This window comes from Solanum pennellii, chromosome 2, assembly GCF_001406875.1.
Source record: "Solanum pennellii chromosome 2, SPENNV200".
NCBI classification, from domain to species: Eukaryota; Viridiplantae; Streptophyta; class Magnoliopsida; order Solanales; family Solanaceae; genus Solanum; species Solanum pennellii.
This window is the reverse complement of record NC_028638.1, coordinates 8,618,182-8,644,030: the sequence shown is the minus strand read 5'-3', so window position 1 is coordinate 8,644,030 and position 25,849 is coordinate 8,618,182. Positions and strand designations below refer to the sequence as shown.

Sequence of the window (25,849 nt, the reverse complement as noted above, 5' to 3'; positions counted from 1 at the left end):
AATAACATTTTAATATTATTCATGCACTGCGCAGTACATAATACTAATATGGCTAAAAGGTTCACAAAATTCCATTAGTTCTTCTCACTAGTATTACGTCGCCACTCCGCCAACTTCTTATTCCAATTTCCACCAACATTTCACATTTGTAATACTCCTTCCATCCCCTTCTTACGGTTAATTATTTTATTTTATTTTTTTAAATGACTTTAACTATCCACTTTTTAACAAACTAATAGGACTTTTGCTCTGATTGTCCCGTTATTACTAATTTATCATTTCACAAATAATTGGAACAGTAGAGTCAAATTCAAATATCCAAAATGACATTAGTATAAATAATTTAATATAATGAACAATAAAGTAAACATTTAATAAAATGAACAATAAACTACTAGTGAAAAACGAGTACCTCCTTCCCTAAGAAGAGTACAAAACACAAAATGAATGCACTCCCGTCACTCTACGGTCTACTGAAGAGTGAGTTTCTTGAAATAGGGTTGCTTTCCACTTTTCTTTTCCTTACTGACCTGAGAAAAAAGACATGACAACTACGCTTAATATTTAGCAACAATCAACACTTACTTACAAATTGAATGAAAGATGAAAAAAATATCATGAATCTTAAGAACTCAACGGGCCCTTCCCCTTCGAATCAAACAAACAAAGAAGGGAATCCTACATGTTGACAACATAAATTCTTTTAACTAGTTTTTTTTTCCTTTTCACCCTGTTTACAATGACTTTGCATTTAAAAGTTCAAAGCTTGGCTTCCATTTATCCAAGTTAATGTATAGCAGATGCTTATGCATTAAAACTAGAAAGGTTTGTGGTTCGGAGCAAGACAACTCGAATATGCTGAAATGAGAATGTGAAAGGTTGCACCACCTCATATCTACGATTTTTGAAATTGTACATGAATTTCAAAATGGCATTCTTTATCGAAATTCTTGTCCAGATATTTATTTATTTATTATTTATTTCAATTGAGATGGATTCAAGTCCAAAAAAAAAAAAAAAAACTCCTTTGAACACTTCACCTTGAAATATGCTTTACTTTTCAACTTCACCCAGATATTATTAATCGGATATGCCTGTGAGTGCCGGTACAAATATTGGAAAAGGCGTCTTTGAATTGATAGGGGTATAAACAAATATATATTCGTCTCCTTTTTTGGTAATATGCAGAATTAGGAAAATCTCTAAACATGAATAGTGCCTACTTAAACTAAAAATATCATGGCAAACAGATTCCAATCATAATCATTGTTAGATAAAATACCCATAATTTATTTGCTTCAACTTGAACATAAGTAGAAAACATCCATACCACTTTGTCTCGACGAATGCATGACACTTATAGAAGCACCAACATTTGACGTTTATTCCAGCACTCTTTTCTGTTAATTTGGGTCCAAGCATTGAATATTGTTCACCTCAGCTACAATCTTCTTCCACTTCACATGTTATCACAAAAATTCAAAACACATGCAGCAAAATAATTTCCTACAATTTCATTTTTGCTTTTTTCTGCCCCACCTAAAGATTAATTTCCTGGAAATCTCAAGAAGATGATCTTTTAACAACCAACAAATCTTTTCATTCTTTTAAGTAGGTCAAGACGGATGAAATACTCTCCAATTTGCTTTCCCACCATCCACACCAACCTTAACTTCTCTCCTTTCTCAACTCTCTTGGGGCCCTGCCCTTCATCTTCATCACAAGTCATCATCTTTAATGGTTAAACCCATGTTTTATCGTCTTTCAACATAAGCACAGATCATCAGACTGTCAGCTTATGATTAAATGTTTAGGCACCTCAACAGCACTAAGAGCGACTCCGACTACTCCAAATTCAACAAATAACCCAAAAGTTACCATTCTCTCAATGAATAACATCCTAAAACAGATGATTATAATATCAAGAAAACTTTGATGCAAACATTCAGATACAACATCATGGTTTCGACATGTACACCAGTCAACGTCCATAAACAGTGACAGTTAATGAAAAGCTCAGATGTGTGTAAGATTAACATACACTACACAAAATCACTGCTGAAAAAGTCCCATGAAAAAAATAACTTTATTAAAGCAGCAGATTGCAAGATGTCAATTGGTCAATCAACAGCATCGTGCAAAGATTTGAGGATGGAATGGACGAATATTGTAGATATCCTACTAACTCATATAATATTTCAAATTATTTACACAATTACCTTTTTTCCCAAAATTGTAACTCCATCCAACGACAGATATACATGAAAATTTTACATAACTCTTTACTTTTAAAAGAAAAAAAACATATGAACTGCAAATGTTCTTTCACAAAAAATGACCACCATTTTGTGGTGAACAGACAAAAAGGGAAGCAGTGGCGTACTGGTACAGTTCAGGGATCTGACTACACAATTACCTCAGAATTTTGCAGCAGAACAATCTGCCAGGAACAATTAGATATTATTGTACTGCTGACCAATTAAGGGCTACAATGTTCCATGCTAGCTATCTTCCGTAATACCTGAAACAATTGACATTTGCTAACAAAATCACTCTCAAATTAGATGGCCTCCATCTAGTGAACACAAAAAGAGATATATTCTTGTTGTTGCAAAATGCCCAGAGGGGGTAAAAGCGAAAATTAGGAACAAGAATCAGAAAAGTCAGGAAAATAATTGAAGCACAAGCGTCTAGAACTACTCCCCAAGGAGCATGCTCAAGTCACTTGTACTAAGAACAAATAAATCACAATAACTAGTTACTCTAATAGCATTCCTTTCATTAAAGTTGTGCTGCAATTAGTCTATTATTAAGTTGCAGTTGCCTCTTTGAGAACTTCCAAAGCAACTAGCAAAGTACAGCCCTGGGAGCCAGTCAACTTTATCGGTTAAACTACAACAGGTACAAGGACAAGTTTACTTGCAAAAATATAATGTTCTTTAAGCTGAGCACGGAAACACAGTTCCAGCTACGGTATGTGTAACAAGAAGGGAAGGCGAGACTTATGTTGAACATTTCCTCTCCAAGAAATTATAAATAAACATATTCGAATATAAATGGCTTATAATGCCTTGAAATTTGGATGACAAACAAGGTTTATGAGTAGATTCTGTAGCCAAGAAAGATCAGTAAACTGAAACTCAAACCCATCAACCATTTTCATAACAAAGGAGAAGAAAGGAGAATAGGGAGATGGAGAAGATAGAAGCAATTTCCAAAATAAGCAATCTACAATTTGTAAACATAACACCTCCCATCCATGAGCCAATATTGAATAGAAGTTCAAAAAAATAATTACTAGAAAGGGCTCAAAGCTAACTACCACGAATCTCAAGCTACAGTGTGATCATACATACTATCTGCAGGCATAGAACGATTTCAATATAAGTTGCAATCTAACATTATATAGAACTTGGGTTCTCAATCTGAAAGCATGAAAACCCTCTAAACACTGTAATAATCATTTTGCAACACATCAGACATTATCCAATATACAACACGACGAGGACATACACACTGAGATAGACTTTTTATGTTACAAATCAGAAGCAAAAATCTCACAGAGATAATTCGAAACACCCTATATCATGGCATTAGTTCTAATATATATTCTTTACCATGTAATACTAACGAATTTCCAACTTGCAAAAATAGACATAGGTGGATGGTTGGGCCTATCTCACATAATGAATCATACAAGTATGAAGTTTATGTCAGAGCAAATTCAAACTCCGCACGAAAAATATTTCAAGAATCTTCTCAACAGAAAGTATTAGGCTGCTGAAAAAAATATACAGCAAGATGAAATTCTAACAGACAAAACAGTCTGTGATGACTAGACCAAACCATTATTTCATCCATTCTTTTTTTTTTAACCGAGAAATCCATTTGTGACCCATTCTTTGGATCAATCACAGCCTTTGAAATTTGGTGTACAATGGGTGCGCCCCTCTACCCTTCTCCACCTGAATACCGGGCTCCACTTTGCATGGTGCGGGGCTTGAACTTGCGACCTAAGCCACAAATCCTCCACCTTTTGCCACTCGAGCTAGGCTTGGAGGCCATTATTCCATACATTCTAAGACACATTATTTTTTAAGTTGAGTAATTATGCCAATAGACCATCTCTGCACTTAATGTTCAAAAGGAAAAAAGCATCTATGCACCTGATTTTCTTCTGCAACAAGTGAAGAAGGTTATCATTTCCGACCAAGGCAAACTGTGTCCCATGCCCTAATAAAGCCATGTACACATAACTTTAGACAAGAGTGGCACAAAAGCTTGAGGGCACCTATAGATACAAAAAAACAGCTTATGATGATTGATGCCTACTAAAACACCTAATTAGGTCTTTATAGCCAAGATCCTGCAGTTTGTTAACAATAACTTGTTCATGCACTACGCCCCTCCACAAACAATGGTATATACTTCTATGCCAAATCTTACCTATGAAAATAAACATAAGCTAAAAAATATGCAAGCTGAAGCAACATATTAGAATTTTTATGTGCTTCCGCCAGCTGTGCTGCATCTGCCTACACAAGGGCAATGCTAGCATGCTTCCTTAGTAGCACTAATTTCACTTCTCCACAGAGCACATGCAGATATTGGAGACGAGCTCTCTCGCCAACTGAATGTTAAATGGTACATTTCATCTAGCTTCTCGCACATCTTCCTTCATTTACACATTTGATATAGAAAATGTTAAAAAGCACATCTCTTTCAGAATTCCCAAACCAAAATGTTGTTAATTCACTAAGTGATTGTTTGGATGAAAGGATCAGGCCTTAGGGTAATTAATCTTGGCATAGACTAAGACAATATTTGGTTGGATGGATCAGTGTTACAAAAGGCGAGCGCCTCCTCGCCTTTGGCGAGAGGCGAGGCGAGACCCACTCGCCATACTCTACTGAGGCGAGGCGAGATCAAAATGGCGAGGTGTGGCGAGGTGTGGCGACACAATGGCGACAGAAAAGGCGCCGCCTTTTTAATTAAAAATATTTGACTTAACAATATTAGTCAAAATTAGGGTTTTTTTTTATACTTTTGAAATTTCTGCTTTCTCCATTGCGACTCTCTCTCTCTCGATTAACTCTCTTCTCGACTTCTCCATCGCTGTCTCTTCTCCCTCGCTCTCTTCACCAGTTCTCTTCTCGGCTTCTCCATCGCTGTCGGCTTCCCCATCGCGAGACTCTCTCCAGTTCTCCCTCGCCGCCTCGCGATTCTGTTCTCCCTCGCCGCCTCACGATTCTGTTCTCCAGTTCCCTCGCGACTCTCTGTTCTCCAGGTATGTCGTTTTCTCTCTTCTTCTCCAGTTTTTTTTTTCAGTTCTGTTTTTTTGGTGTAAGCAGTGCTTACTGCTTTGTGTGATTTTTTTTTTAAAATTATAGGCAGTCAATTAAAAAAAAATCTTTCCATTTTCCTAATTATTTATTCCAATATTCCTAAACAGTGAATTAATTGAATTTAATAACCAATGGCTGATGCTAGCAAAAAGAGGGACATTGGATGGAATTATGGCACTCAAGGAGCGACGAAAGATTCGGTTAATTGTAACTTTTGTGGGAGTACTTTCAATGGTGGAATAACTCGACACAAACAACATTTAGTGGGTGGTTTCAAGAATGTTAAACAATGTGTCGCTTGTCCGTCGGAGATTAGAGAAGAAGGGCTTATATGCAAAACAAAATCGCTAATAATCCCAAATTTCAAGTGAGGCAGCCGGAAGAATATGTTGATATTGATGATCTTGATGAAATGGATGATTACGCGGAAATGATGCCTCCCTCCAAAACTCAAAAGATATCTTCTAGTGGAGGTTCATCCACCGCACGGAGTGTGACGAAAGGACCTTTGAACCTTTATTTTTCACAAAAATCAACACAAAAAGGAGGCTTTGAAAAAGGAGAAATTGATGAAACAAAGAAAATTCTAAGAGAGCGTGCGGTAAGTGCTTTTGCAATTTGGATGTATGATGCAGGGCTCCCTTTTAATTGCGTCAATCACAAATCATTCGATAAATTTTTTGAGGCGGTTGGACAACATGGCCCCGGAATGAAGCCTCCTACATTCCATGAAGTTAGAGTCACTCACCTTAAAAAAGAGGTGGATAAAGTAGAAAAAATTGTTGATGAGCATAAAGTGCAATGGACAAAGTTTGGATGTTCCATTATGATGGACAAATGGACGGCACGAAATGGCAAAATGATCATCAATATTTTGGTGAATTCTCCAATCGGTAGTGTATTTCTTGGTTCTGTTGATGCTAGCAATGAATGTACCGATTCCACCAAAATGTACAAGTTATTTGAAAGCACTATCGAAAGAATTGAACCGGAAAATGTTGTACAAATTGTCACCGATAATGCTAGTGAGAATGTCAAAGCGAGAAGGATGATGATGGGTGTGTATCCACACATTTATTGGACTCCATGTGTCGCTCATTGCATCAACTTAATATTTGGTGACATAATCAAGGTTAAGCCATATGCTTCCGGTAATCAACCTATCCTTTAACTTTCTTTATAGTCAATAATTCATTAGCTACTAATTAATATAATCTGATCTTTCTATAACAGTTTTTAAGAAGGCCATCAGAATCCATTCTTACATTAGTCAAAGGCCATTGTTGTTAAACTTGATGAGAAAATTCACCAAAGAAAGAAATTTGGTGAAACCAGCCAAGACAAGATTTGCAACGGCATTCTTAACTTTGAGAGTTATGTACATACAAAGAAAAAACTTGAGAACTTTAGTCCTCTCAACCGAATGGAATTCAAGTAAATTTGCAAAGGAAACTTTGGGGAAAGAAGTTGCCAATCTTATTATTTCTGTCCACTTTTGGAATAATGTTGTTCGGGCACTTACAGTTTGTAGCCCTTTGACAAAAGTGCTTCGTTTGGTGGATGGAGAGAAAAAACCACCAATGGGTTATATTTATGAAGCAATGGATAGAGCCAAAGAAGCTATTGCACATGGTTTTCGTGGAGTTAAGAAGCAATATGAGAAAGTGTTTCAAATTATTGATGCAAGGTGGTCAGGGCAACTCCATCGGCCTTTGCATGCTGCAGGCCATGTTTTGAACCCAGGATTATATTATAAAGCTGAAGAAGAGGGAACTTTATTACAGAGTTTGTGGACCGAGTATTATGCATGTGTTGAGAAGTTGGTCCGTGATACAACAATACAAGATGCACTAATCGCTGAGCTTCCTAAGTACAAAATGGCGGATGGACTATTTGGTTGTGGTCCGGCTAAAAGAGCTAGAGACACAAGGTCACCGGGTAAGTGGGTTGATTTAGATCTTACATTCTTACTTATATTATTTGACTTACTTATAGTCACTAACCTTTAAATTTATTTTATTATAGTTGAATGGTGGTCACTATTTGGTAGTGAAACACCAAACTTGCAAAAGTTTGCCATGAAAGTATTAAGCCTAACTTGTAGCTCATCTGGATGTGAGCGAAATTGGAGTGTGTTTGAACACGTAAGTAAAAATTTATATCCTATTTTTCATATTATATTATTATCAATATCAACTAGTTAATATCAATAACTTATGCACAGATTCATTCCAAAAAGAGGAATAGGCTTACACTATCGCGTCTCAATGATCTAGTGTACATTAAGTACAATAGAACATTGAAACGCCGTTATGATGCTCGTGATCTTATTGATCCAATTCGCTTGGATAACATAGATGATTCCAACGAATGGTTAGTTGGATGCCCCGAAGATCAAGATGATGAACTAGTATATGAGGATGATGATCTAACCTGGGATAGTGTTGCTACGGCAATTGGAGCGGACGAGAGTATCTATCATCTTAGGGAACTTTCTTCAAGATCAACAGTACTTGACAAGGGCAAAGGAGTAGAAAGTACATCTACAAGTTCATCTTCAAGTAGGACTCGGACACTAATTGATGAAGAATACGAGGAGGAAGAAGATGAAGAGCAATATAATGATGTAGAGGATTTTGATCTTCAAGAGTTAGATAATTTTGAAGAAGAATAGACTTTTAAAGTTTTGGTTTATTGTATTTTGAATTGTTTGGTCTTTAAATTTTTAGACATTTTAGTATCTACTATTGGTTTTTGAATTGAATATTTGTTAATATGTGTTATTGCTATTAAGATTTTGGATAAAATATGCAATTAAATATTTTTAATTTTTGGTATTAATTGGCGCCTTTATTCAAAAAGGCAAGCGCCTCGCCGCGTGGCGAGGCAGGCCCTTGTCGCCTCTCGCCGTCCACAACACTGGGATGGATTAAGAAGAACCTCTACATAACTAATGCAAAAAGTTGGCTGGCATATAAGAAATATCTCTGCACAACTAATGCAGCATTCAGATAGTGTTAAGCTGGTAATAAACAATATCAACATTCAACTTATTTTGGGAATCCAGATATTATTCCATGGGGAATCCCTAGAGTTGGGTTTTAGTTGCAATTGGTATGATAATAATCCTCCTCAAAAATCAAAGTTAGTGACATCGAAGTGAGATTTGAAAATATCAGTCAGGTATATTCTTCTTTCATGATAAAGACCAAGTAAACAGTTTCACCTGACTATTACTCCTATTGTCCTAAATCCTCTCTGCTCTTACCCAGACCTTCCTTTATGGACTTGTCCTCTCTTCGATGAGTTCATTCATAGACCTCAGAGTTTCTTTTTGACAAGTAAACAGGTTTAAATATGACAAGCATGCACTGGACCAGCCCTACAAAAGATAATTACAGAGAGTGAAAGTCACCTGTCAGAGAGTTCATATATCTTCTTTGCTTTTGGGTGGGTATTTTTTTGGGGGGGAGGGGGGGTGTATTCCAGAGGTTTGATGTTGTGCATAATTTGGCAACCAACTAAGACACTGTTGTAAAACCGGCCACTGATAAATAGCCCTAATCATATTTGCTGGTTTTCCACAATAACCACGAGATGTCAAACTACAATAATCTAGGATGCCATATTACACTATTCTGGTAAAGCTTCCTTGCTTTTGTACTTTCCAAAATATGTGATTGAAGAAATCTCACAGGAAACCAACCATTAGTGGAACAATATATGATAATGATCCCGAGCCATGAAGGCATATAATATCTGTTAACCATCAAAATTTGCAGGATTTCAAAAAAACAGATATGCCTCTCATGGAAGGATTATGCAATTGTCAGCATAGGTGGGCACTACCAACAAAGTAATGCTAAACCAAATAAAAACTGTTATCTATTTGTGCATGAATCTATGGAAGTTGGAAAAAATTTTCAACAAGAACATTTTATACATCATTCTCTATGTGAACAGCAGTAACTTAACCAGACTACACCCATGAAAAGTAAATTTTCTATGTGAATAACAGTAACTTAACCAGTATATACCTATAAATAACAGTAATTTAATTGGACTAGAAATGATTTCTCTTAGCTTCGAATTTCACAAGATTACATGACTTATTCCTAATCGTTCGCCCAGAGCTCTAAATTTTAACAATGCTACCAGATTTGTACTTCACTAGGTATAAGTGAAGCCTTTCATTTTTGGCAGTCTATCAACTACGCAGTAAAATTAAGAACAGTTAGGTAAATCCACAATTTCTGTCTTATCCAGCAGGTTTAAGAACAAGCCCAACCAATATTAAGTATATCTGAATGTCAAAGAAAATCATGTTCAAGAGAGTCGGCAAATGGAGGAGCAGGTCCCAATAAATGTAAGAAATAAGATGTTGAAGCACCGACAACAGATAGGTTCAGATTCTTCAAAGATTATTAGTTTGTAAGAACTAAATTCTGAACAGTTTATTTTAATACTTACAATGGGTGTAACAGCAGCTTCTGAGAATCAGTGTACATAAAATTATTCAGATAATACACTAACCATTCAGAAGGTTCAATTTAGTTACTCAATACGGTGGTACCGTGGTAGCAGCAGCTTCTTGAGAATCAGATAACTTATCACCACCGTAATCTGATATGTAACAAAAACTAATTACAAATGTTCCAGTTTTGTCCCAAAACTTTGGTAAGTTATTTAAAAGGCTATATTTTCTAAATTAATTTTATTACTCAGCATGGTGGTAGCAGCAGCTTCTGAGAATCAGATTATGGTAATGTTGAGAATCAGATTATGGTAGTGGTCAGAATCAGATTATGGTAATGGTGAGAATCAGATTATGGTAACTTATCACCACCTAATCTGATATGTAAAAAAACTAATAACACGTGTTCCACTTTTTGTCCCAAAACTTGGTATGTGTTATTTATTAGGTTAAATTATCTAAATCCACTTCAGATGAAATTCCAAATTATAAAAAAAATTTACCAAACAAATAGAAAAGCAGTCTTATATCAGTTGTTGGCTAAGATGAAATTAAAGACCTCAAAGATGTCATACAGCATTTTGTGCCCACAGAAGGAACATCTTGTGAAGAGAAAAACTTCTACTCATTGAATACATAAAAAATACACCATTTTTATTGTCTTATAGCTCACTGCGAAAATAATGTCATCTGTAGAACAAGTGATAGTTTTCTTTAACGGATCCAAAGTCCAATCAAATATTTTAGCTCTAAAGAATCCTATTCAATATTAATTTATCCAAGGAATCAATGATTGATGCAAATTAAGGGGGGAGAACATTAACTCTATACACAAAGGGGAAAAAAGGGTCATCGGTTGTCCTTATGTTTGACAGAATTATCATACCGACTCATGTAGATACATGTTTTATTTCTTTAAAGATAAGTTTAATACAATAATTTGAAATTGGGAAAAGTCAAAAAGTTGGTCAAAAGATATCACATTAAAGTTGAACTAATAGATATTTCTAACTTGCACTCACTTCAAGCTAAAGAAAGTGCTATTTATGCAATTGGAACAACTGTTCAGGTTAAGATTAAACTAAGAAGTAGGCAGCTTAGGATGGGACTGAGGGGTAAGAAATGCATATAGTAGCATGACAGCATTTCAATAACGGCGCCTGTTAAGATTTCAGCTCCGCTGTTTCTTTTACCATTTTTTTTCTTGCACGACAATTAAAATATAGAGAACTTCTGATATAAATCACTAATATTATTACATAGATATTAACTTATTTTTCAGTTTCATTTGATCTGATGATGGCATGAGTTGAGCTCAAATGGGGAAAAATGAGGATTCATATAGTTGAACCCAAATTGTTTGTAATTGAAGCATTGTCGATTCTTTTTTGTGTGTTGTGATGGATTTGTAGGCAATAAAATAGCCCTTGATATAGATCACTATATAACAAATTCATATCACAAAACAAAAAAGAGAGGTCACTCACTCGCTACCCTCTAAAACTGATATCAAAAACATTCTCCAACATCAAGACCAAGAAGAAGATGGAAATCCCAAGGAAAACCAATAAAAGATAAATGAAGATTCGAATTGCTTCCTTATCTGCACTATGTATCCAATCCTATTTGCACAGATGTTCCTAACCAGGAGATGAGGGGGTGCTTTGAAGGGGGGCGAAAAATGTTGACTTCTCTTTGTTTGTATCAAGACGCCCGATGGGCTGACCCTATGCACCGCAGAAGCCGTGACCCTAATGCTCATGTGTATGTCCAATTAGAAATTTTCAGTTGATAGGCATCATGTGCCTTCAACCGTAAAACAAAAACCTCTGATTAACTTGCTAACATTTACAAGAAAGATTAAATAGAAATGTGAGCAAGGGTTAAGAATGCCAACATGGAAATTCTCAAAATTGAGAATCTGAAACAGGGAAAATTTTGGTTAGCCTATATCAGTTATGCATCCTCCCAAATTTCCAGTTATATATGAAGTATGGAAGCAAATTATATCAATACTCATTGGTAAACATATTCTTCAAGTTATAAAGGATTCTCATTGTACACGGATAGAGTAAGTAACTCATTGCTGATATATGATAGGATTTTACTTGCATTACCTGGAGACTAAAAGACATCACCAAATCCAACAAGATTAACCAGTTTAAAAAAAAGAAGATGATTTCTTGTTAATAACAAAACTGAAGGAAGATGACGACCAGCTAATACAAATTTCTCATCTGCACCGAACTCTATAACTCAGTATAGTCAGAATAATTACAAGGGTCAACAGGGCTTACACTTTGTTAAGTATGTGTCTGTGAAATGCATTTGTCAGGAAAATTACAATAGTACAAAATCCTGCCAAGGGTCACCCAACTTTACAGCAATTGCTCTAATGACTGTCTTTTTTCCAGACGTCAGTCCTGTATCCTACTTGAGCCACCATTAGATACTGAAAAGAACAAACATAAAGGTCATACTTCACCAAGAAAGAAGAATTTAAGACAGCAGTGCAGTAAATGACACCATTCTTAAGAGTCCAAGCACTCTACATGCACAAAGCTCGGATGTGCAGATATGTCAACTAAGTCCTTTTCCAAACTACAAACCCTGATTAACCACTAACTCACCGATGATCAAAACCAACTCTCAATGGCCCTCATGCTGGCCTCCAGTTGAGGACAGTTACGTCCGGTCGGCAAGGCATTCCATGACCTACCACATTAGTCGGTCAGTTCTTTCTCCCACAAAGCTGAGACTAAGAATCGAGAAGCAAATTCAACTATAAATTCTTCACCAATATATCACCTGAAATTGGAGGACCAGTAGGGAAAGCATTTGACCCAGAAGGCTGGAATCCAACATTACTCACAGGTGGTCTATCAGGTGGTCTAAAATAACCTGCCATGAAAGTCACTTGTCAAAGTGGTCTATTGAAGAACGGCTAAACAATGATTGACGATTCAAAATTCAAGATTGCTCCACATTTTCTTTTAGTTAACAGATGTCACAACTTCAACATTTTACCTAGTTAAGAACTTAGGTATATATTGTAGGCCCACATATGTGAAAAAAGAACAAATTATTTTCCGGCCACAACTTGAAGCCATCACGTTATCACTTAACACAAGAGACGGAGTAAAATTGGAATGAGAAAAGAAGGAAAGAGAGAGCGCCTACTAAAACTATATGTGAGTGTCACACCTTCATATGAATCATTTAAAGAGACCTCAAATGTCATGCCACAAAAGAAATTGAGAAGTATCGAAGAATAAAGTTTAGCATGATACTGTTTCTCCAAATACATTTATGGTTGTTACTGATCACAACAAGCGCAAGAGCTGCATCACCAACCTTACTGTCGGTGGAATGCCATATACATTATCACTTCCCCTTTTTCTGATTAATAACTAAATTTTACTGAGTATACAGGAGAATTCCCGCATGCAAGATGTATACAAACCTACATATACGCCGTACAAAAACATGACTCTCTACAAAGAGCGCACAATCAAATGTCACAGGTGCATAGTATAACTCTTCAACAATCAGAAAGCACCAATAATTTATTCAATTATTACATGTACCACTGACAAAAACAAATGAATCTAAGCAGAACCTATGCCCTGACCCAGTGACAAGCAACAGCTAGATTTTGGTAAGCCAAGTGAATGACTTCTGTTTCCACGGATAAAAAACAACAGTTGATATTTAGAGCTTGTGCCAGTTGCATGCACGTTACCACTTGACAATACATATAAAAGAGGGCTAGTATAAGCATCATATGCAGGCTTGAAAATTTGAATAATATGGTCTGTCAAAACTTAAGAGTTATTGGAGATTTACTAAGAGCTAGAAGAAATTTATTTTATTTTTTTAGAAATTTATTATATCCAAACTCCTGCCACTTTGTTTCTCATGTAAATCAACAAAAGCATAGCGAAAGAATCAAACCTTCTTGAGCAATAGTTGGACCAGGGCATGATCTTCCTGCACCAATCCACATACTGCGCTGGTGGTCACCACTGAACTCATTGGGTTGAACCCTCCACTGTTCATCACCAATATAACGCCTCGATCCATCAGGGCGCTCTGGTAATGAGCATGGTGTAGGATATGCTTGTTGTGGATGTTGCTGCACTGGGGCCCTTGGATACGAAAAACTATTGGAGGGGATTTGATGTGGAGGGTTAAGATGCATGGGCCTTGGGGCAAAAGGCACATTACCAGGTTGAAATTTCTGCGTGGACTGAGAAACTGGTGGGTTTATATATGCATCGTTATAACCATATTCCAAAGGCCGTGAACTATATCCAGAAGATTCCCGCAAATTACTAACTCCTGCTGGTGTAAACGAAGGTGGTTGCAATGGGAATACCTCATTCCTATTAGCAGCATTGATACGAGGACCATGAGGCATGTTTCCAGCTACCTGTGGTAGCCGATGACCCTGTAAAAGAATAGTAGTCTTAGAGCCATATAATGAGAGAACATAAATAGATCACAGCAAGAAGCCTTACACTGGGTATGTTACTAACTTCGTTTGGAAGAGGAGGTTGCGTATATGCCACTCCAGGCGAAGACGATGGTACTGATGGAGTGAGACTGTGTAAGTGTTGTGTCCCTACTTCATGTTGGAGTGAAAAAGAAGGTTGAGGGAACATGAGAGGAGGTGGTCCAGCGGGCAGTGGAGGGAACGGATGTGGCTGAGATGGAGGTAGTGGGGGCTGTGATGGAGGAAGTGGGGGTGGTGGGGGTGGTGGAGGTGGCAATGGAGATAATGGAGGTGGAGGGGGAGGTGGCGCCGGTGATGGAGGGGGAGAGGAAGGCAAAGGTGGGGTGGGTGGAGGAGAACAAGGAGGTAATGGTGGGGATCCCATAGGTAGAGGCGGCAAATCAGATATATTATCTAAAGCTGATTCCAGGGTTCGATCTGAGCCAGACTGGTTCACATCATCTGCAAACAAAGGTCTTTCATCTTTTGGGTGGCCAGAAACATCTTCCATTTCAAGCTCGCCATCCACATCCTCCAAGATACAATGACGCCTGTCACTAGGAGTGACCATATATCTTTCAGCATTATCACCTGTTGCAGGTGTATGCTCTATTGCTAATTCCTCAGCAGCTTCATTTGGCAAATTACGAAGAACATCTTCTTCTTCCTCCTCCTCATCAAAAACGTGAGAGGATAAAAATCCAGGCAACTGAAATGTAGCATTGCTGAAAACACAAGTAGGAATAAAATATGTCAGAGATTAAATTAAACCAGCAGCTATAAAAATATTATGTCTTCAATGACAGCAAAAGGGCAAAATATTGCTACCAATGCTATATACAAACAAAATGCCACAGATTATTAGAAAATTATAAATGTGGAAAGAAGTTCTCATGGACATCTTTTATATCAGTAACAAATTCTAAGAGAACAAAAGAAACTACGTCAACTGCAGTTGGTTACAATCTTGAACACTGTTCTTAAATTGGTGTTTAAGACCCAACAATAAGGTCGTACTCCTGCATCTAGTCAATAACATTTCATAATATGAGCCACTCACTGAGATAAGCATCTGCACCAACAGGAAACAGAGCAAAACACTCATGTGGTGTGCACAGATCCAAAAACAAACACTTGAAAAAGGAGTAGGTTCAAAAGATCCATCTCTGAGATATCAACCCCGATGAAAAACGGGTATTCAGATTTCAGAAAACCCCTTAACAATTCCAAAAACAGAGGAAAATATATGCACACTGATTCCTTCTTACACAGATACAAACACTGATTCCTGTCTCAAACATTCTCCTACCATTCAAATTGGGATCCGAAACAAGAATCAGATACCTTTTTATCAAAAAAGAAAAACAAGAATCACATACCTATTTCATGAATCAAAAATTAAATTGAAAGGCTTGAACAAATTAAAGGAGGATCATGGAGCAAATAGTTAAATTATTTTATCAACTACAAACATATGTTCAGTGCTATTCTAACATATCCAAATATTTGCTGCAAATGTACTCTCAAGGACGGTACTCGAATAAGCCCGTTCAGAAAAGGTTTGAAGAATATGATCCACATGAGTTAGCTGGGAGAGCACATCATTCAGAAATGGGGAAAATAAGGGGGAAAGGTGGGTTCAAAGCTTTTTGACAATTCCTCTACAAGTGAAAACGCAAAAGGCCGATAAAGTTCCTGGGCATTAAAGCAAGAAATGAAAAGCAAAAGCCTAAGCATGCACTTTGCACCTCACTTCCAAAGCACATGCTTCTTCATAGTTGCGTCTACAATCCTAAAAGATAGTGACCCCTAGCTCACATCTCTTTGTGACTTGACATTTAATAAGATGGGTTTTCAGCTTTAGAGCCGGTTCCCAACCATTCCAAGGAGAAGAGAATTACAAGTATACAGTCCTACACATGGGACAGAACACTTCAAAGAGGTAGGAAATTGTCTTCATCCCCCATCTGAAATTCATCAGTGATTTCTAGGTTCACATTCAATACCGACATTAAAGTCCACACCAGCATCAACACAGATAATTATACTGAATTCAGATTATGAATCACAGCACCACCGATAACAGCATAGGAAGTTACAGTGTTTTGTTTTTTTTCTAAACAAACAATATAACAAAGGGGCACTATAACGCAAACGCCCATGAAAACGAATTGAAAGTTTCATAGCGACACTATTAAGATTCATAGACAAAAGTACTTCACAAGAACAAGGATGGAGTAAGTTTCTAACCTGCCATACTCATCAACAAGCATGCCTTCCATCTCTCTTATAGGATCATCAATAGCACGCTCAGCTCGAGATGGTCGTCTAAAGGACAAACCACCAGACGAATCATCATTCGACGTACCAATATCATCCATATGACGACGAAGAAGAGAATCAGGATATATTTTCCTCTCAAGCCATAATCGCAAAACCTATAAAAGAGATACAATCAACATCATGAAGGGCTGCTTTTAAATGACCAACTGGTTCTAGTGTTTGGACAATCACCTTGAGACATTGACGACGGTTTTCCTGGGCACCCACTCCTGGTGGAGCAGCAGCTCCCAAAAGACGAGGTAATGCCGCTTGAACAGCAGGAATATATGATGCTCCTGCAATGCCTGAACAAAATACATGTAACAAGGCAGAATCAAATCTTATTCAAGTATCATATGCCACAATTTTACCAGATTTTAGCAAGTAAAAGGATTGAGAAAATACAACGTAACACTTTTTAACTCTATCCACAAAAGTAGTTAGTTGATTCAATTTTAACATAGAAAGCATCCACCGATCAAGAGCTTTGCATGAAAAAACACAAGGAGAAAATAAGGCAGTAGCACGGTATGGGATCAGTCCCTTGTTCTCAGAGTTAAGTGTGAAATAATTTAGTCATGATCTTACGATCTGAAAATCTCTTCATGCTATACATTAAGATCCATTTCTTCAATCACCATATGTGATTAATAAATTTCTACGTACAAACCGAACTCCCACCGCCTCCATACTTGAGCAGATGGCTTAGATCCTTGTTTTCTATCTTTGTAGTTCAGAAAAAATTGCAAACTGAACTGCGAATAACATAAGACCTCTATTCTAGCAAGTAATATGAGCCTTAAATGATTACATTTATGGAAGGTAGCCTGTAGATATTTTTTAATGCCTGTCAGTGTATATAAGTTAAAACACTTTGGTAAAAGAGGAATAATGTGTTGGTTGAACTGGGCAATAGCTTCGGAATCAATAGCTCAGTGAGGTAGGCCACCCGCGCTACTACTAGTGATAGATAGAAAAGGTGGGAGAGGAGCTGCCAGTGCAGGAGTGATATTGTAAGCAATGTGCAATCGCCAAAATGTAATGTAGCAACAAAATTAGCCAGAATTCATCCTGGACTCAAACTGAATTTATGGAGAAGGCAATTGTGAAGTATTGGTACCTCATACTATAACAAATACCCAAGAAACAAGAAAAAATTTGGAAGAGACCAAAATCAGGGAAGATCTTGTCAACCTGTGCACTCCCGCTAAACTATACGTGGAAATGGACTCAAAGATGTCACTTAGTGAAGGGAGGTAGGTACAGAAGAAATCAACGAGAAAGTAAGAGATGAAAACAAAATTAAGAATCATAAATGTAGGATGCTTTCACAAGAATCTTTACCTTTATGACTATGAGAGCACTGAGTTATAGAATCCACCAAAAAAAACAGGTCCACCCTGCGATGAAAGCTAGTTTCATTTTCCAACTTCCGGGTAAGAAGTTCAACGACCTGCATTTAAGAGGGCTGAATGCTCAAGAAGAAACTACAGGAGGTGACAATAAATGTACTCATCACAAAAGTTGCTATATGCAGAGAATTACCATGATAATTATAAGTTAGACAGGTTAAAATCCCAAGTCCTACCTTCTCATTCAACAGCACACATTTCACACACCAACATTTAACTTAATATGCAAGATTCAAAAATAAATTAATTAAACCTATTTAGAAAAGAACTTCGGATAAAACATTTGTCTAGACTAAACTGACTGGAATATATAGAAGAAAAGAATGGCAACAGTTAACTCAATATGCAAGATTCAAAGCTCAGATAAGTAATTCAACCTATTTAACAAAAAAACTTCAGATAAAACATTTGTCTAGACTAAATTGAATATATAGAAGAAAAGAATGGCTCTGCCGACTAAATCTTGTTAGCTTTCCAAGAAGGACTAAAATGTGAGAAGTATAGCAAGTTAGATTCTAGAGAACTCTTGGAGCAGGCATGTCAAAAGCAGTTGTACTAGTTGTTTTCTTGCTGCTCACCCCTACCCTTACTTTATCTTTTAGCTTTGACAAAGACCAGGTACAAAATATCACCACAATCTTTAACCATTTTAGCCAATGCAGAGGTCCTTTATTTTAACTGGAAGGTTATTTTAATCATTCAGATTGATATTACATAAAATTCTACGATAAAATAAAACAAACTAAAATTTTCAAGTAAAGAAAGCTTGTCTTACCTCTGAAGCCAGCCTCTAACTCAGTTATTCTTGCTGTTAAGTCTTAGTTAAGCCATAGTTTATTAGGTTTAAAAGGAAATCACAACAGCATTGTTTCTCCTGCTTCACGACACTATCTATAATCCAACTCTTGAAACTTTGGTTAGAAAGAAGATTTTCGCGGAAGAAGCCAAGCTCTAAAAAGCCCTTTTAAAAAATTATTCCCAGTTATACAAGAATGCCATCTAATAACAAAAACACACCCCGACTGTTTGTTTTTTTTTTTAGATTAAAAACCCGCCCCGAATGGCCAAGGAATAATTAACAGAAGAAATGCATCCTTCATGAATCAACGACAATGAGAAAATGACCATAAGCTCTTACACCTTCATAAGGTCATCAGACTCACCACTAAGCACCTAAACTATTTTGGTCACTTAACCCTCACGCCAGCACTTTTACCTCAAATCACTAACTGACACCTCATTTCATTAGATGAATTGTTAGGGAATTATTTTCTCCTAAAACTTTCATTTAAATGCCATAAACTCTCATGTCTTCCATCAATACTATACACGTTGTCTGGTCTTAGCAGACACACCTATTAATGAGAAACATCAAAACAGAACTTCTAAACAATCACACAGAAGCAAATGCTCAATCAATGACACCAACCATGTCTTGACACACCACCTGTGCACCCATTAACTCCATCAAATAAAAAGAACTAAAAAGGGGAAAGCAAGCAGATGGAAAAGTTGAACACAAACATATCATGAATGAACTTATACATATTATATATCATGAACCCATGAGCACTCCCGATTCTTTTATCAGCACAATGTCACGCAAAGAGTTGAAGAACAGACAGATAAACGCTTTGCATAAAGAAATATTGATAGACCAGGTTGATATTTTCTCATGCAAAGAGAATTTTAATAAGCAATATCAGAGAACTTTTTATGAGTAGTCCATAATGACATTTAGAAATTACATGTACGTAACTTTTTGTCATGATCAATATTTTAAAGGCGGGGGCGTGAGGCGAGGCGTTTTATACCGTACTAAGCGAGGTGTAAGCTCCGAGACACGGGCTGTAAGTTCCATGGATCTACGGGGCGTAGTCTCATGTATATATTTATAGTTTTATTACTAATACATATTATATCAGTTGCGGAAGGGAGAAAAGTGGTGCTTACCTCATTAGCAATGCCATACTTTGCACAATCAATTGCTAGACGGGTTGCACGTCCAATACTCTCTTTTGTCCGTGATAATGTTTCTATCATTCCTTCAAAAGCATCACGAGCAACAGCTGCCTCAGTGCCACCACTGAGTGAGCCCCCAGAGGCCCCCAGGCCTGAAATTACTCTCTTCTCCTCATTTTCTTCAGGCTCAGGTGGATTTATCAATGAGAACTGCCGAATCTCTGATGAAGGAGATGAGCGAGAAAATAGAACTTGCATTTCAGGATGCAGCATGCCAGAGCTTAATGGTTGAGAACCAAGAGCTGAATGGGGGCTCCCTCCCTGTGGTTCAGCATAGGGGGCCACAGCAGCAAGGGTATTACCATGAATGCTCTGCAAGTGAGCTTGCCGCCTTTTAGCCTGGGCAGCTGCTATAAGATGCTTCATGGACGTATCCTGGTCTGTAACTTTGGAATCTATCAAAGCATTAAGCTTCTCATCTCTCAAAGCTTCAAGCCTGCTTTTGCCAACAAAAGTGGAACATCACATCAGAAGGAACTGGCAATAAGAAGTATCAAAGAGAAATCAAATATCAAATGTACCTTTCAAACCGTGTAGACATGCTTTCAACAGGATTACCCGGCACATGAGCAGGTTCAGTCATCGAGGAACTAGACTTTGGCGTCGTTTTTTTCCTTTCATTGGTAGAAAATATCTTACTTCTTTCATTAATAGGTTGATCACGAGGAGGATTTAAGTTATCAGCAGCAATAAAATTGCCAGTATCAGATTCAGCTACCCATTTTTTATGATCATTCTGTGGTTTACCAGATAGTTTAGCACCTTTTTGTGGCTCTGAGACTGGTTTGCCAGTGAACCCAGGGGACTTTTTGGGCGATATAGTATCAGTTTGACCTTCCCTAGAACTTGTTTTTTGAGTTCCAAATTTCCCAGGACTACATGAAACACTTGTATCAGTAGGTATACGCTTCTTCTCCACATTTTTCTGAGGAACACGCCCAGAAAGTTCTCTGTGTAGTCTGACAGATGGTGCATGCTCCTTGATAGAGCTATCATCAACTGTGCCCGAGTCTTTCACACTTGGTGGGTCATTACTAGCTGTTCCAATAGATAGGTCAGGCTTCTTCACTGAATTGGGGAAGCGAGAAATAGCATCCCTCTTAATAGATCCTCCATGAATTGGAGTTTTGGGCTCTTCATTCTCATTATCCACACACAAACGGACGGCTCTCCGCTTAGTAGGAAGTTGAGGAACAGGAGAGGAACTAGACATAGCCTCCATTGCCCGTCGATGGCGCTTTGATGGTGGGAGAATATCTTCTTCACCACAATTATTTGAACCAATAGCACCTTCATGCAATTTCAGCGGAGTGTGATCCTCGGCTTTTCCCAGTGGTATTGATTTTTTAACCTCTGATTTCACCACTTTAGCCTCATCATAAATTTTGCTCGCCATAACAGCATCCATTGCCCCATCAGCACATTTGATCTTCTTAGGAGGATCTGCTATTTCATTGCGTCGCAACATCTGTCCAGGTTCAACTTTCAATTTCTTGCTAGACAACTGAAATTTTTTCTCCTCAATATGGCCAAGAGCAGCATCCACCGTCTCAGGTTTTCTATCGTTCTCTCTTTTTATCTTTTTCCTACCATCGGTACCTGACTTAACCTCTAGCACTAATTTTTTGGCACTTGCTTTTTTAACAGTTGGATCACTGGTAGTATCACTAGTTCCTTGCATTTCATGTCCACCCCCAGCTCTCTTCTTCGCCAGCTTTGCTTTGTGTCCATTTGTCAGCTGCTTCCGACCACTATCAAGCTGCTTCACGTCATTAGATGATGTAGGAGGATGAAAATCTGCATCAGGAAAATGACTCCTCTCAGCAGTTCTCATGTTCTCCTTGTGGATCAATTGCTTATCATGTTCAACGGGATCGCTGTTTTCCTCACCTGTGCTTTCTGGATTAGGCAATGAAGCCAAATCCTTTCTTGAATTAGAAATCCCACTGTGAATGGACACCACCTTTAAAGATGAGATTGATGGAGGCAAATTCCCCTCTGAATCATGTGAAACTACATCAGCAGTATCATCTTTAATCATCGAGCAGCGCTCTAGCCCGGATCCCTCTACAAAGCTTTTGATATCTGTTTCTTGCTTAGACTTTTTATCCCCGTCCATTTGGTCCAACTCAGTAGCAGCAGACACCCTTTCAACAGAAGCTATTCCACAGCCTGGAGCTGTTTTATAAGCCTCATCTCCTGAAACACTGGAATCTTTCTGCTGTAACCCTTCAAATTCTTCACAGATTTGCCTCACTGCTTGGGCAAAATGTTTTACTGTTTTACCCTGACATCGAGCTGACACTTTATTTTTAACATCGACGGTAAATGCCGTAATATCTGCTGGGGCGACAAATGCTCTGTTGACAGGGTAAAAAAAAGGGAAGGAAACATGTTTCAATGATGAACAAATTTCAGAAAAGGAATGACTCAGGCAGAATATGGTGTTCCAGACAAGGATATTCAAATTGTAGTCTTCTTCATGTTTGTTGCCAAATTCACATAACTATTCCTTAAATAACCATATGAACACAAAATCATCATATCCAAACCTACTAATCAGGGATGTTGCCTGTCCAAAAAAGGATACAACTAGACTTAAATATTACAGCAATACCACAATTTGACTTTGCTTTAGGCTACTTGAATATGTTACTAAAAATGAATGCAATAAATGGAAAGATCATAAAGCACCCAGGATAATCGAAATTAAATCAGCATCAGCCAGATCTACTACCAAATATGGAAAAAAAAACATGTATCAGATTACTGAAAGAGAAAAAAAGATGATACTCCCTCCGTTTCACAAAGAATGGCCTCGTTTAACTTGGCAGGGAGTTTAAGAAAAAAAGAAGACTTTTGAATCTTGTGGTCCTAAATTAAAGTTATGTGGTCTTAAATATGCCACGTGGAAAGCTGGAATTAAAATGTTACCAAAAAAAGAAAAGAGGTTTTTCTTTTTTAAAGAGACTATTAAGGAAAGGAGGTCATTCTTTTTGAACCGGAGGGAGTATGAATAATTCATAATCCAGAAGTAAGGACTAAGCAACCCTAAGACAAAACTGAACTTCACTAGTTCTGCTAGGAGAAGAATCTATGGCATTTTCAAAATTAACCAACACAAAACCTCTATAACAATGTATGCACATGTTGAATAAGCATTCAACCACACCCCATATTTCATACCTCAACGAGTGTGATATTTGAAGGTCATTTAAAAAAAATGGTAGCAAAAGTAACTTGATCTGCAGTAGCGTGAAAGATGTCCCAGTTTTTTATTCAGAATTAGACCGCATAATTTACAACGCATAATTTACAACGCATCATTCTTTTTTTATTAATGGAGAAAAAGGAGTGATGCTTCAGAGTTCAAAAAAAGTGTTGGCAGACCATTATATACCTGAAGATGGTAGCAAAGCATGCCTTTTTCCATCCTTCAATTAAGTCGATCACAAAGGATCCGTGAAAGCAAAAATAAAATCCAACAATAAACTATTTATCTCCATGAACAAGCATGGGAAAACAGATGCAGGAAGCACTTACATTTCCTGTGTACCGAAGAACTGGACAAAATACTTTTTGGGATCAGGAGCTCGAGCCCAATCTTCTGGTTTGCTAATCTGGAAAAATTGAAGGTTACATAAATAAAATCACAATATAAAGCGACAAGTGACAAGATGACGAGCACCGAGACAACAGAACCAGAACTGACAAAACAATCTCTGAATGTCCTGTACTACCAAAAAGGACAACCCCAAGATCTTACTGAGGGAGGAACAAAAAGCAACAAGTAACATGAGCACAATAAATAAACAAATGCTGCATTTAGAAGGTCTGGAACCAATAAACTAACAGTCAACATATCGTGGAAAAAAAGGGATAGATATGCAAGTTCATGACAGTGATTTTCTAACAAAATTCATAGTAGAAACAAAATCTCAAGAACGATAGGCGCAGTAAAAACGTTTGAAATGACATCAACGCGAACAAAGGAGAAAGTGAAAAGCATCCGCGGGTATTTAATACCCATTATAAGAGGTCAATAAACTTAGCAAAATTTAAAATAGAGATACACTACTGATTTGTCCTCATCGTTTCAAATAGATCTCATCAAACCCTTCATAAACTGAAACATAATAGACAGCCAACAAGATCCATTATTTAGAGAAACCAATATATCTCCATAATATATGAACTCATATCCAGTCGTACTGTCCTCTCTACAACAAAGAAAGAATGAAACCTAATTCATAAGTCAACCACACCTGATTTCCAAGAGAAATAGTAATAAAATCTGAAAAGCTAAGTCATATATATCACAACAATCATTCAACCCTCGAGACATATCAATAAAAAGGAACTTGATACTTTTTCACAACAGGATTCACTCCACACAGTTTAAGAACCATTTGACGAGATTATCATCAAGCTCAAGGAACAAAAAACAAGTGACAGAGAGATTAAGGGCTTTCGAAGTTAAAAACATTCAGATTAAAACATCCTTCACTACATTAACTGAAGACTCGTTCATGAACTTTGTTGTGATTACAGCAAAAAAGGTCTACAAATAACAAAGTAGGTTGAGACGACAAACTGATCAGCATTGAAATTTAATTTACCTTAGCAGGCCAAGCAGGGAAGCCTTTAACCTTAGCAAGGACCAGATCACCGAGACTCAACTCGCTCATCGACTTCACTCCTTTAGCTCCACGTTTACGACCTGGAGCCATTCCTTAATTCTATCAAAACCCTAGATATACTACTTTCCCGCACAAGGGTTTCCTTTCCGTATGTTTACCTCCGATCACAAACAAAGCCGGAAATAGAGCACCCTATCTATACTTGAGGATATTAAGTTTCTGTAACTATGCTTTCTTTGTGTTCAGAATTCGATTAAAAAGAGTGTTCCCAATTGATGTACGGAATGAAAAACCCTAGAACTCAGATGAAAAATACGTCGACTTAGCCGGCGGCGAATGGGCTGTCAAGGGAGAGCGAGGCATCGGAATCGACGGAGTTGCACACAGAGTTGCTGCTCTCTACATCAGAATTTTGCATTTAGGGAGAAAAAGTGGGGTTTGTGTGTGGCGGTGGATGATATATAGAGAGAGACAAACGACCGTAGTAATGGTATTGTACGTATTATCAAAAGGGAGAGGCAAAAGGATAATAGCTGAAAGAAGAGAGGGTATAATGGGAAGTTCCTATAGCAATTGTTGTGTTATTAGCTTGGATCTTTGGGTTATTTGTGTCTTCATTGATCAAATCAAAGGTTATTGTTTAGATCTCAGTGGTACTACTTTTTCTTTTTGGGTTCGTGTTCATGTTTGTGTTCGTGTTTATGTTCGTGTTTATTTTTATACATATATTATTGAGATGGAAAATAAAAATGGAATAAATTGTTCAATAATTAGGTGAAATGAAGAAAAAAACTTAAAGCTCGTTAGAATATGATTAATAATTACTGTAAGATATTTAAATGAATATAATTGTGTTCATCTTCTTACAAAGCATTGAATAAATGAGCAGACCTTAGAAGAGGAGGAAATATATGATTTTACCTATATTTATATTTGATTTTGAGAATTTCAATTTATATCAGAGCAAAAAATTTGGAGATGTTGATTAGACGATGATTGTTGCAGGATGAAATTTAGTAAGCTGTCAAAAATCAGCACCGTCAATCCGAGTAAGAGTTGTGTTCAGTAGATAAATATGGAGAAGATGAATTGAATTCTATGAAATCAAGGGGTTGGCGACTCTCTCTGAGAATACCTTA

At 37.3% G+C, this 25,849-nt stretch overlaps 2 protein-coding genes across 6 annotated transcripts; one reads left to right on the top strand and one right to left on the bottom strand.

Annotated features, from left to right (window-relative positions):
• Window positions 1–309: 309 nt before the first annotated feature.
• LOC107011017 (ENHANCER OF AG-4 protein 2) lies at window positions 310–25,213 on the bottom strand. Of its 5 annotated transcripts, XM_027914738.1 has the most exons (16): window positions 24,690–25,212; window positions 23,614–23,690; window positions 20,592–22,430; window positions 20,002–20,506; window positions 17,981–18,089; window positions 16,829–16,941; window positions 16,565–16,752; window positions 14,340–15,039; window positions 13,774–14,269; window positions 12,628–12,720; window positions 12,450–12,534; window positions 12,117–12,271; window positions 9,879–9,968; window positions 2,417–2,521; window positions 1,331–1,900; window positions 310–530 (listed from the first exon to the last, which is right to left on the bottom strand). In XM_027914738.1, the coding sequence occupies exons 1-11, from the start codon at window positions 24,798–24,800 to the stop codon at window positions 12,479–12,481; spliced, it is 4,287 nt and encodes a 1,428-aa protein (XP_027770539.1). In that variant the 5' UTR covers window positions 24,801–25,212; the 3' UTR covers window positions 310–530; window positions 1,331–1,900; window positions 2,417–2,521; window positions 9,879–9,968; window positions 12,117–12,271; window positions 12,450–12,478. The 5 variants fall into 5 exon arrangements, with proteins under 5 accessions (XP_027770539.1, XP_027770540.1, XP_027770536.1 ...); XM_027914739.1 differs by lacking the exon at window positions 9,879–9,968 and having other exon boundaries at window positions 14,358–15,039; window positions 24,690–25,213; XM_027914735.1 differs by lacking the exon at window positions 9,879–9,968.
• Window positions 5,677–9,872, top strand: LOC107011018. Its single transcript, XM_015210328.2, has 4 exons — window positions 5,677–6,496; window positions 6,579–7,283; window positions 7,371–7,489; window positions 7,570–9,872. The coding sequence occupies exons 1-4, from the start codon at window positions 5,677–5,679 to the stop codon at window positions 8,017–8,019; spliced, it is 2,094 nt and encodes a 697-aa protein (XP_015065814.1). The 3' UTR covers window positions 8,020–9,872.
• Window positions 25,214–25,849: the final 636 nt, after the last annotated feature.

Bases quoted from the DNA above. Each gene is read 5' to 3' on its own strand.
- LOC107011018 (XM_015210328.2), top strand. From the start codon at position 5,677: ATGCAAAACAAAATCGCTAATAATCCCAAATTTCAAGTGAGGCAGCCG. The intron at 7,284-7,370 runs GTAAGTGGGTTG...ATTTTATTATAG, and splicing joins TAGAGACACAAGGTCACCGG to TTGAATGGTGGTCACTATTT. The intron at 7,490-7,569 runs GTAAGTAAAAAT...ACTTATGCACAG, and splicing joins ATTGGAGTGTGTTTGAACAC to ATTCATTCCAAAAAGAGGAA.
- LOC107011017 (XM_027914738.1), bottom strand. From the start codon at position 24,800: ATGGCTCCAGGTCGTAAACGTGGAGCTAAAGGAGTGAAGTCGATGAGC. The intron at 20,507-20,591 runs GTACATTTGATA...TGGCAAAAGCAG, and splicing joins ATGTCTACACGGTTTGAAAG to GCTTGAAGCTTTGAGAGATG. The intron at 16,942-17,980 runs GTAAAGATTCTT...TATTTTGTTCAG, and splicing joins GTGCTCTCATAGTCATAAAG to GCATTGCAGGAGCATCATAT.